This window comes from Piliocolobus tephrosceles, chromosome 1 (assembly GCF_002776525.5).
Source record: "Piliocolobus tephrosceles isolate RC106 chromosome 1, ASM277652v3, whole genome shotgun sequence".
Taxonomy (NCBI): Eukaryota; Metazoa; Chordata; class Mammalia; order Primates; family Cercopithecidae; genus Piliocolobus; species Piliocolobus tephrosceles.
Window position 1 is genome coordinate 75163124 of NC_045434.1, and position 12042 is coordinate 75175165.

The 12042-nt window shown below is 42.6% G+C and overlaps 1 protein-coding gene across 4 annotated transcripts in view; it reads left to right on the top strand.

The window, feature by feature from the left end:
- The first annotated feature begins 1949 nt into the window (after positions 1–1949).
- The window catches only part of TGFB2 (transforming growth factor beta 2), a 97138-nt gene continuing 87045 nt past the window's right edge, over positions 1950–12042 (top strand). For 3 of the 4 annotated variants that reach the window (XR_002729908.2, XR_002729909.2, XM_023203718.2), the window contains exon 1: positions 1950–3716. Coding sequence is in view for 2 of the 4 variants with exons in the window: in XM_023203718.2 (XP_023059486.1) it covers positions 3371–3716 (346 nt within the window). In the remaining 2 variants the exon portion in view is untranslated. The remainder of the gene's footprint in view (positions 3717–12042) is intronic. The other variant, XM_023203719.3, reaches the window with a different exon arrangement.

The window sequence follows — 12042 nt, forward strand, 5'->3', positions numbered from 1 at the left end:
GGTTGTCTGTAAACATGAAAGATGCTCACTGGCTTGTGGGGAAGCTGAACCTATATCCTCAGCAAAATATGGTGATAGCTAACTCAGGTAATCAACCATATTCCACAGCAGCATCTTCACTCAGTAGCTCTGGTTTGGAGCTCCTGCTCTGTGTCTATAATGGCCACAGGTGTAGGAATATTCACTTTTTGTACAATCTGTAGAGCTAGCCTACTGCAGTTCTCAAACTGATCTCAGAGGGAGGACTTAACTGGATGAAACTACTAGGCTGACAGTAGCACCTCTTGATTATCTTTTCCGTGGGCTACTGGGATGGTAGCTGGTTTCTAACTCCTTTCAAGTTGCTTCAATTCAAAACTGGTGCCAAGGAAAGGGAACTGCTGGTGCTGATTTATACATAATTTTTAGAATTATTCAGAAATGGTGAGTTGGACCAATTATTTTATTCCAGAGTTTTTCAATGTGTGATAATGGAAAAAATTCTGTATTCAAGGGAGTTCGGAAAATGCTGGGTTAAAAGAGTGAAAAGGTCTTCTCTTCTACAGGAGTTTCAGAGCCTTTAACATGAAAATGTTCTGGAATGAGGAATCTAAGAGGATAGGAGAGTACCCAGTATCTCCCAAACTTGTTTGACCCCAGAATTCCTGTTTGTCAGAACATATTCTGGGACCACTGTTTCTCACAAGTACATAGTAGGTAAGAACATAGTGGATCCTGACTGCAAAAATCCAGCTCTACCACTTACTGTGGTCTCGAACAAAGAACTTAACTTCTTTGTACCTGTCTCCTCATCTGCCAAATATGGATAATAAGACCTACTTTATAGGTTTATTGTGAAGATTAAATGACCATATACAACACACATCAAATTACTAAGTGTAGTATATGTTAGCTATTATTATTTTATTTATTCAGTGCTCTACTAATAATCTAGGCCCCATACACATCTAAAGTATAAATTTCAAAAGTGACAGAAAGTTCTTTGTGACTTTTCTGAACTAGGGAACATCTGAACTAGGGAATAGTATAGAGATCTTGGGTTTGGGGGTAAATTTAACAGAGTTTCCAATTTAAATCATCTGTCTAGTCAGTATGGCTGCAGAGTCATGCTGAAATGAAAATGTTGACTTTGAGTAACTAAAGGTAAAATAAAAGAAAAAGGAAAAGTGGAACAGTGGTAAGAGTTATTCTTGTATTCATCTAATTTAGACTTGGTTGAAATTGAAAATGTCAAGTTATGAGTAGTGTAGAACAGTAGACATCAAACACTAAAATTCCAGCTTCCTGGATTAATGCTGTGGAAAGAATGAAGTTGGTTGATAATGTTTAGCCTAGCAAGAAGGTGAAGAGAAAGCCATACAAGAAGTGGCTTAGGCAGCAAATTATAAAGGTGACCATTCATTCAAATCAGTGAAACAGACAAATATACCTTATTCTTTAGATAAAATTGATGGATCTCTGTTTTCCAGCAGTTCATAAACAGAGGGCTATATTGTAAACAAACTAACAAAATAAACTCTAGGATAGCAACCTGTTAAGGTATCCCAGAAAATTAGAGGCAGGACATGAATTTAAAAGATTGGAAGGTATGTCTTCAGGACTGGCCTGGCCCTGAGTAGACTGGTGCTCCCTCCCACAGGGGTGTATGTGCACACATAATACAGGAGGAAAGCCTTCCATTCTAGGGCAAGTGATTCACTTTGGGAGGCTGTGACTGAGTTACACTAAGTAAAAATGGGAAACTTGATTGTCCTTCAACAGACCTGTCCAAAATGACTAGAAAGTAAATACTGTAAATCACTATTGTCAGGGCGCACATTCCACCTCCTTCCTCCCTTCCCCACAGCGGTCCTCATTTCCACACCCCCTCAACGGTTAGGGGAGAGCTCGTGGTCTAAGTAACGAGAGGACTTCTGACTGTAATCCTAGCACGTCACTTTGTTGAAGGGAGACACGTGGTTCACAGAGAACTTATAAATCTCTCCTCCCCGGCAAGATCGTGATGTTATCTGCTGGCAGCAGAAGGTTCGCTCCGAGCGGAGCTCCAGAAGCTCCTGACAAGAGAGAGACAGATAGAGATAGAGACAGAAAGAGAAAGAGACAGCAGAGCGAGAGCGCAAGTGAAAGAGGCAGGGGAGGGGGATGGAGAATATTAGCCTAACGGTCTAGGGAGTCATCCAGGAACAAACTGAGGGGACTGCTCGGCTGCAGACAGGAGGAGACAGAGAGGGTCTATTTTAGGGTGGCAAGTGCCTACCTACTCTAAGCGAGCAATTCCACGTTGGGGAGAAGCCAGGAGAGGTTGGGAAAGGGTGGAAGTCCAAGGGAGCCCCTACGCAACCCCCTCAGGAATAAAACTCCCCAGCCAGGGTGTCGCAAGGGCTGCCGTTGTGATCCGCAGGGAGTGAACAGAACCGCGACGGCTGATCGTCTGTGGCTGGGTTGGCGTTTGGAGCAAGAGAAGGAGGAGCAGGAGAAGGAGGGAGCTGGAGGCTGGAAGCGTTTGCAAGCGGCGGCGGCAGCAACGTGGAGTAACCAAGCGGGTCAGCGCGCGCCCGCCCGGGTGTAGGCCACGGCGCGCAGCTCCCGGAGCAGGATCCGCGCCGCCTCTGCAGCCTCTGCGGCCCCTGCGGCACCCGACCGAGTCCCGAGCTCCGTGCGAAGCGCACCCTCCTCCCCGCGGCGCGCCGGGCTCGCCCCCAGCGCGCGCACACGCGCGCACACACACACACACGCACACACGTGTGCGCTTCTCTGCTCCGGAGCTGCTGCTGCTCCTGCTCTCAGCGCCGCAGTGGAAGGCAGGGCCGAACCGCTCCTTCTTTAAATATATAAATTTCAGCCCAGGTCAGCCTCGGCGGCCCCCCTCACCGCGCTCCCGGCGCCCCTCCCGTCAGTTCGCCAGCTGCCAGCCCCGGGACCTTTTTTCATCTCTTTCCTTTTGGCCGGAGGAGCCGAGTTCAGATCCGCCACTCCGCACCCGAGACTGACACACTGAACTCCATTTCCTCCTCTTAAATTTATTTCTACTTAATAGCCACTCGTCTCTTTTTTTACCCCATCTCGTTGCTCCAATAATTTTTTTTTTTCTTACTCTCCAAAGTCAGGGTTCCCTCTGCCCGTCCCGTATTAGTTTTTCCACTTTTAGAACTACTAGCTTTTTTTTTTTTTTTTTTTTTTAAGGAATTCAAGCAAGATACGTTTTTCTGTTGGGCATTGGTTAGATTGTTTGCAAAAGTGTCGCATCAAAAACAAAACAAAACAAAACAAAACAAAAAAAAAAAACTCTCCTTGATCTATACTTTGAGAATTGTTGATTTTTTTTTCTTCTGACTTTTAAAAACAACTTTTTTTTCCACCTTTTTAAAAAATGCACTACTGTGTGCTGAGCGCTTTTCTGATCCTGCATCTGGTCACGGTCGCGCTCAGCCTGTCTACCTGCAGCACACTCGATATGGACCAGTTCATGCGCAAGAGGATCGAGGCGATCCGCGGGCAGATCCTGAGCAAGCTGAAGCTCACCAGTCCCCCAGAAGACTATCCTGAGCCCGAGGAAGTCCCCCCGGAGGTGATTTCCATCTACAACAGCACCAGGGACTTGCTCCAGGAGAAGGCGAGCCGGAGGGCGGCCGCCTGCGAGCGCGAGAGGAGCGACGAGGAGTACTACGCCAAGGAGGTTTACAAAATAGACATGCCGCCCTTCTTCCCCTCCGAAAGTAAGTACTCATTTTGACTTCCATCCCCCGAGGCTTAGCGCTGCCCGGAACTCTCAAAAACGCAGCAGCTCCCCGGATCGCCCTTCCCTCTCACGGTTCCCGTTCGCTCTTTTCCCGTTCTCCTGTCCTTCGCCCCATCCACCTCCTTTCCAGTTGTATGCCTGAGGCCGTTAGGCTTTAAAACGTTTACTTTATACTTTATTTTCTCCATCTTTCCCTCCCCCCTAACAATTCAGCGCTTTAAAAGGCGTTATTCTCTTTTTCTCTTCACTGAAGTTCTTTAGTCGGCCACCAGCTAGGAGTCAGCCCCACTCTGTCAAATTGAGGTGCTCCCAGGGGCAGAGTTAAACTGGGGGATCTTGGTAGGTTTGTTTTCTTTGCTCCGATTGGCGTGGAGCGCGCCGAACGGGTGCACGAAGGGTTAAAAAAAAAGTGTCTCAAAGCTAGCCTCTCCGGAAGGCGCCCCCTTTCCGTGCTGACCTATCAACTGGTCCCCCAAGTCTTCTCTATTGTCTCTAACTCCCCTAAAAATGTCAGCATCGCCGAGACAAAACCCGGTTTGGAGACCCCTCGAGAAACCTACCTGGAAACCCTCAGTCCTTGATGTGTCCTTTGCTATCACTAGGTGTTTCATTACCCAAAGGCAAAATTCTATAACCACGTTCCCTTTTCACTTCACCTGGAGTGTAGAAAGGACAACTCCGTTTCTGACTGTTTTAAAAGGTTTTAGTTCACGTTAGTTTTCAGAATACACTCAAACCTGCCTTCTTCAGATCTCCAGTGTAGCAGATCATTTTTCTTACGGGTCTGTTATCCTGCTCCTGCCTTTTCGTAGGCTTCCTGCAGTTACTTCAATGCATTCCTAAAACTCAGAGTAGATGATAGCCGTCTTTTTTTTTTTTTTTTTTTTTTTCAAACTGGCTTCTCTGAGAACAGTGTCCTCAAAACCAGCTGGCATACGGTAGCAATAGGAGTGAAATGATTTATTGTAGAGGAAAGGAAGAGACAGTGTAGAATTATTTCAGAGTGAAATAGAGAGAGAGAGAGAGAGAGAGAGAGAAAAGAAAGAAAAGAAAAGAAAAGAGGCAGCATCATTCACTGATACCTGAGAGGGTTAAATACCAGGAAGAAGAAAAAGAAAAGTGGGGACGGTGGGGGTGGGGGGAACCTCTTCAACATTTGTGTATTCCAAATCGCAAGTCATAAACTTTTCATTGGTTGCTCATTTCTCTCCTCCCCTTTCCATGCTCTATATACTTGCTGGCTGCCTTTGCAAAGTCTCTGTGTCTTGCCTAAATAGATAATACAGCCATCTTGGTAATTTTATCTTAAAGGTTCTAATTGCAGGGTGGTACTTTTCTTTTTTAATATTTATTTTTAATTTGGCAAGTCCTAGCTATGTGACCTGCCATGTCTTGTACTTGATGGTCTCGGAAGTCAGCCCATGTATCTAACCCCAGTCTTCCTAGTGACCTTTATTTTGCTGCAACTTCTCCTGTTCTTGTTCAATAGCAGAACAGATGCAGAGAATTCTGGCAAGCAGAATGATTTTATTATTGTAATTATGGCGCTATCCATAACAGTGGTGATAACTACACTCCACTCCTGGTTATCCCCTTTGAGAAGTAAAGCTTTCTATCTGGGGTGGAGCCAAGGAGATATTAGGAAAGAAAGTTCATTAATTAGTCCAAAACCATTGAGACAAACAAGGAGTTGAGTCAGTTTGCTTTCTCTAGCACGTGCATTGGTTCTACTGGTATTTGGGCAGAGCAGAGAGTATGTTATGTAGAACCTGAATAGCTCATCTTTCAATGTTTATATGCAAGAGGTCTAATAAACTCCCAGGGCTTTTATAACACAGAAAGGAGCTCTGATCTCACTACTGAATAGGTGTGGAGAGAGCAAGTAACCCAAGAGGGCATTAGTTCTTTGTTCTCTCAAGCACACTTCAGTCTGAGGAGCTGAGATGGTCCAACCCGGGGTCATGGTCATCAACAAACCGGAAAAATTTCTAGATTATTAGGAGGATTTCACAGTATGACAGTTAACATCAATGTGTGGATTCTCCTCTCCATTTCACCCCAGCCACCAAATAAGTGAAAACCTCTGATACATCCAGGATAAATAAAACACGCTGCCAGTTTTCATACAAAGAAAACAGGCTTTAAAAAGTCTATATTCTGTGTGGAAGTTTAGGAGCAGAAAACCATATTAATAGCAGGTTCGATACTACTGTGCAAGGACTGGATAATTTTATAGAAAATAGGTTAACTGATTTTCTAGCACTTTCTAGTTATACTGGAATATAGCAGACCTTTCCAAAAAAGAAAAAAACGTATTTTTAAAAAGCAAATTGAAAGTATAGTATTGGCTTATATACTAGCTTTCCCTCTTTAGGACTTTTCTGCCTCACTTTTAACTCAGCTGTCACTGAAGTGGCTGTGGGGAGGGAGTGTGCCTGCCATTCCTTGCAGTGAATCTGGCGAGGGTCATAAGCCCCAGAGATGAAGGCATGGGAAAGATCACTGGTTCATTTTTTACCACCAACTTATTAGCGTTCAGGGAGTGACTTCAGCTCAAGTATTACAAATATGCTCTAATTATACTCAATGAGCTATATATCATTACAGATTGCTGATAGTCCTTTGTGGGACATTTTATAAAGTTCAGACTACATATTTTTAGCAATGTGGAGATTTAAAAGTAAAAATATAAGAGATATTGTATATGCCCTCAGGCATATTTTGTCTTAAATATTATCCTTGGCCAAGTGTACTATATAAATACAGTAAATATGAATAGAACTGGCCAGGTGCCAATCTCCTAGGATGAATTTTAGTCAAGAATGTATTTATGGGCTATAAATAATACTGTGTCAACATTTAAAGAAGGGGTCTGATTAGTTTTGAATTTATTCATATTGATCTTTTCACGTGCTGTTAGTTTAAGACTCAAAGTGGAGTTATGCTAAGGTTTACCGATAGTTTGCCCACTGGGAATTAGTGAACCTCTAGTAGTTTAACAATCCATTTGAAGTTCGAGGCACATCTATTCGGAAGATGCTGCACAAGGTTTTAGAAACTTAGGGTAATTCAGTTATACACAGGAAGAATTCAAATAATTGACATGTAAAAATCTGTAGACAGTTGGACAATCAAAAAGAGGAAGAGACACAAAGTTTCATTGTCTTTCTTTTCTCTCCCCTTTTCATTGTAACCAGTCAGCACATGTTGTGGTTCTAAACCTGGTAATTTTGTACTGCCCCCCAATCCCCCCACCTCTACTCCCACTGGAACATTTGGCAATGTCCAAAGACACTTTGGGTTGTCATGACTGGAGGTGGAGGGGTGCTAATGGTATTTAGTGGGTCAGCCAGGGATGTTTCTAACCATCCTATAATGCACAGGGCAATGCCCCTTCCCAACATCAAAGAATTATCCTGGCCACAATGTCAGTAATGCCCCTGTTGAGGAGCCCTGGTATTTGTTTGGGGTTACTGAATTCTGTTAACAGTACCATTTAGAAAATAATAACAAAAATAAAATATCTTTATAATCAAAGGATATTCAAATGAGAATACTGAATAGGAGGATAGTCAGACACTTATCTTAATTAAATGGAGTGTGGATTAGACCATTGTATATGGTATGTACTTTACTTTGTGGTCTTAAATTAGAGACATCAAAACTTCCCATTTATTTAGCTTAAATGATGGTGTTGAGCTATCCATTACTAGCTTCAGTCAGCAGCAGTGTGATGTTAGAACAGAGAAAAAAGAAGTGAGGAATTATCATGGATTCTCCTTGCAAGGGAAATAAGCAGTTTGTGTTAATAAAGAGTGGAATCTCCAAGCTAGACAACAGAAGAAAGTAAATAATCATCTTGATTTATTCTACCATTTTGAAGTAGATACACTAAAAATATACAGCCTGAAAAATCACAATGAGATTTCCTTTGTAGTTGTTTCACATGAATGTTAAACATTTAACATGAAGCAATCTCCTTTTCTATTTCCTCTGTAATTTTCCAAGTTAAATTGTGGAATGTAGAATGAATACCAATGACACTATGGTTTTGGGGAATGTGACTTAGCATTCAATTCATGAATATGTCTTTCTATATACAAGTTGCTGGTCTGTTGGCCAGTTGCCCAATGAAGGGAAATGTTAGCCATTGCTGGAACATAGTGATATTTTTCTTTATGTAGTAAGTATTTTTACTGTTTTATTTTTTTATGATTCCCTGTGTGTGTGTTTGTATGTGGGTGTAAGAGAAACAGAAAGAAAAAGAGAGCATATCAAAGACAGACTTGAACTCCTTGACTTCCAGAATGATTGAGTTATTAATACACAACAGACCAAACTTTAATTCTCCCTTTTTTATTGCATCGTTGCTTGTACTAACTCTAGTGCCTAATTGTGGTCACATTTAAGTTAGGCCACATGCTCCTCCTTCAGGATTTCCTCTTTTTTTACTTTTCGATGACTAGAAAAGCCTCTCAAAGAAGTATACTATTTATAACTAAAGCAGTTGGGTTGTCTGTGTTGCCAAGTGAGGCCAGCCAGCTTTATGCCTCTCCTGAGAAGACCCCACCTGATGAAAGAGGGGCTTTGCAGAGGTTGAGGGGCAGGCGGGGACCTCTCCACTTCACAGAAGGAAGGGGTTGGGGGAGGCCACTGTGTCTCCACAGCAACCCCTGTGGTCTACTCGAGGAGTTGCGCTTTTTGAATGAGGACTTCTCCCTGGAGAAAAGATGGTGATGTAACCTAGTCGCAGCATCTTTCATATAAAGATATGAAAGAATGACAGATCATTTTTCCTAGAGGAAACTGAGATGTGAAAAAAGGGCTAATGACTCACTGTTGAACCCACATCAAATCTGGGTTAGAACCAAGGAGGTCACTGACTTGTAGGCCTTTGCCCAGAGATTACAACACACTTTAGACTGCATATTTAGAAGGTTCGAGAAATTAGAGTGGAGGCTCCTGGACCTGGGAGAAGTGTGCAGGGTCACCACTGGAGTGGGACTCTGGTCCACTGCCACTCCAGCCCGCCTCCCCCTGCCCCTCACCCACTGCACCCTGCCCGGTTATAGGTTCAGGAGTAAGGTGAGCAGCGAGCAAGAGACTGCATGGAAGAGCTCTGGAAATAGCCCTTTCCGCTATCTTGATGTAGCATTTCTGGTACTGATGGGCTGCCGGAGAGAGGATTTGGATTTGCCCTATATGCTTGCTCTATTTAGGCAGTGCTTCTGCTCAAGGGTGTATTCCATTTTGCAGATTCTGCACAGCTTGATGAAATGTGGCTCTGCAAGATAAACAAATGTCCATTGTCATTTTGAAGGCGTATGTGTGCTTTCATTTTAAAAAATATCCTTTAAACAAGGATAGTTTTTAACCTGGGAATTCAACGTTCTCCAGGTATTTTATTTTAGATTTAATAATATTTTAGGGGATTCTTTGATGGGTTTGTTTAGACTGAAAAGTTTGCTTCTGTCATTTGTTAAGAATAAGTTTGCATCATGCTACAACCACAAGCTGCTTTTGATGGTTGGTTGTTTTGTTTCTTTTCTAAGCACTGATATCCAGAACTGAGTGTTTAACTGTACCATACTCTCATCACTACTTTACTTCCTGAATTGGCTTGGTGGTCTTGACTAGGAACAAAACTGCCCCTTGGCCTTTTCCCCACCATTTCTAAATTGCCTTCTTTTCCTTCACTGTGATGGAATGTCTGCATGGATGGGTGGTCGAGTGCTCACACATCATATCCCCTGAGTTTGTGGGAGATAGCACCCCCTTTACTTAACCAGGCCTCAGTTTCTTCCCTTGTAAAGAGGAAGAAAGTAACACTCGCCTTCTAGGATTGTAAAGGATTGATGATGACATATGTGAAGAAACACCCAGTGCAGCTGCTTCTGGCATGGAGTAGGCCTTCTTTGCCTGGCAGCAATTCTCTGAGTCTCCATTGCCTTTGACTTTAGGGTGTACTGTTATTTTATGTGCCACTAAGAAAAAAATATCACTCCAGTGAACATGCCATTGATTTTAAGAGAGGGTCTGGATTTTAGAGAGATGAAAATGTGATTATAAGCAATGCCCCCGACACCACTTCCATTAACCTGGGATGTCTTGGAACCTCCAGCTCATTCTTTCCTTTGCGATAGTTTCACTCAGTGGATCTCTTTCCTTTGCTCACTCAGATTGTTCCTTAGGTGGCCTCTGCCACTTCAGGGCAGGGATGGGGTGGGGCTGGAAACACAGAACATAGGGTTGGTAATTCACCATGTCTGGCACTATCTAATTCTCCTATGAGAAGGCCTTCAAGTCTAACTTACCTGTATTCTTATAGAACTTAGCATATTGTGTTTGATCAAGGAATGTTTGACCAATGAATGAGCATTTCCTTTAGAGAATAAGATTGAACTACAGGAAGAAGAAGAATCTGTGAGTTCAAAGAGGTGTCAGGGCCAGGAGATGTGGAGAGATGAAATGTTCTGACCTTCATTATCAGGGAAAATGTGTCTGATGGGTCATGTCACTACGCTAAAGAGCACAGGGCTTCTCATAACCATATCTTTTCTGTTTCCAACTCTCAGGTAATAATGAAGGTGGTAATAATGATGATGAAAGCTAATCTTTATTGAGGACTTCTTATAGGCGAAGCATAGCTAACCTTTATTAAAGACTTATAGGCCAAGCATAGTTTTAAATATTTTACATGTATGTACTCTTTAATACTCACAAGCAATCCTATGACGTTAATACTCATATTGTCCCTTTGACAGCTGAGGAAATGGAAATAGCTATTTCTATTAATGACATATTATGGAAATTAGACTTTCAGCCACCACAGGTAATAGAAGCCCTAATACAGAGCCCAGGAGATAGAGAATATGACCTTTCTTGCTGTCTTGATAAATGATGTAATACATCCATGAGAGAATGGTGACTCTCCTCTGTTAACAAGAATTACATTCACAAGCTCTGAGAAAATATACCTGTGAAGCACACAACCTAGGCTTTTTTTTTTCTTGCCTCTAACACATTCAACTTTTATTTCTGCACTTAATTGATACAAAAAGTGTGATTTATTAAGCCTTTGGTTGTTTCTGTTTGTTTGTTTGTGAGACAGAGCCTTGCTCCGTCACCCAGGCTGGAGTGCAGTGACATGATCTCGGCTTACTGCAACCTGCAACCTCTGCCTCCCGGGTCCAGGTGATTCTCCTGCCTCAGCCTCCTGAGTAGCTGGGATTACAGGCGTGCGCTACCATGCCCAACTAATTTTTGTATTTTTGGTCAAGATGGGGTTTCACCATGTTGGCCAGGCTGGTCTCGAACTCCTGGTCTCAAGTGATCCACCCACCTCGGTTTCCCAAAGTGCTGGGATTATAGGCCTGAGCCACCACGCCCAGCCTTGGTTTTGTTTTTGAACTGCAATCATTTTCCTCACAAAAATTTTGATAAATTTTATTGATAGGGCATTCCTATTTATTGATAGGGCATTCCTATTTCAGAGAATTAATTTATTTGGGAAGGCAAGATGATGTACAATGAATGTGGACTTTGAAGCTAGACAGACCCATTAAATAAAGAAAGGAGAATAAATAAAAGGGAATTGTACCAAAGGAATCTCAGAGGCTGAAAGGGAAGCGGTAACATCAAAGACAAGAAATCCTACTCCAGGCCTGTGGCAATTGTTAAAGAGTGGTCCTGTTTTGGTTAGCAACTTGGCTCTCTCAGTGCAAGTTATTAAAATTGCCTCATTGATATTTAAGTTGCTTCCTACTGAATTCAGATCCTGGGTCTGCAGTTGTTGGCTTTGCAGCTGGATTTGCAACCCCTTCACTTAGCCCAGCCTCAGTTTCTTCATTTGTAAAGAAGAACATTGACTTTCTAGGGGTTTTAAAGGATGATGTGTGTGAAAAAGCACCTGGTGCAGCTGCTTCTGGCCTTCTTTGCCCAGCAGCTAGTATTCATCGAATCTCGTTGACTTTAAAATGCACCACTATTTCATGTGCCACTAACGAAGAAATATCACTGCCCATTTAACTATTAGTTATGACATTAACTAAATATCACTGCCAATTAACTTGGCCATTGATTACAAGAGAGAATCTGGATTTTAGAGATAATAGAATATGAAAAATATATAGAATCAGTGAAATCGCATAAATGCTTGTGAAATGAAAGAATAGTGGTCTGTGTGCACATGGCATAGAGTGCTGTAGCAGAAGTGCATGGAAAATGAAATTAAGTGGAGGCATGACATCTGCCCTCAGAAACGTTTTCTGGTTAATGAATGTTAGGAGCCCATCTGTGGAATC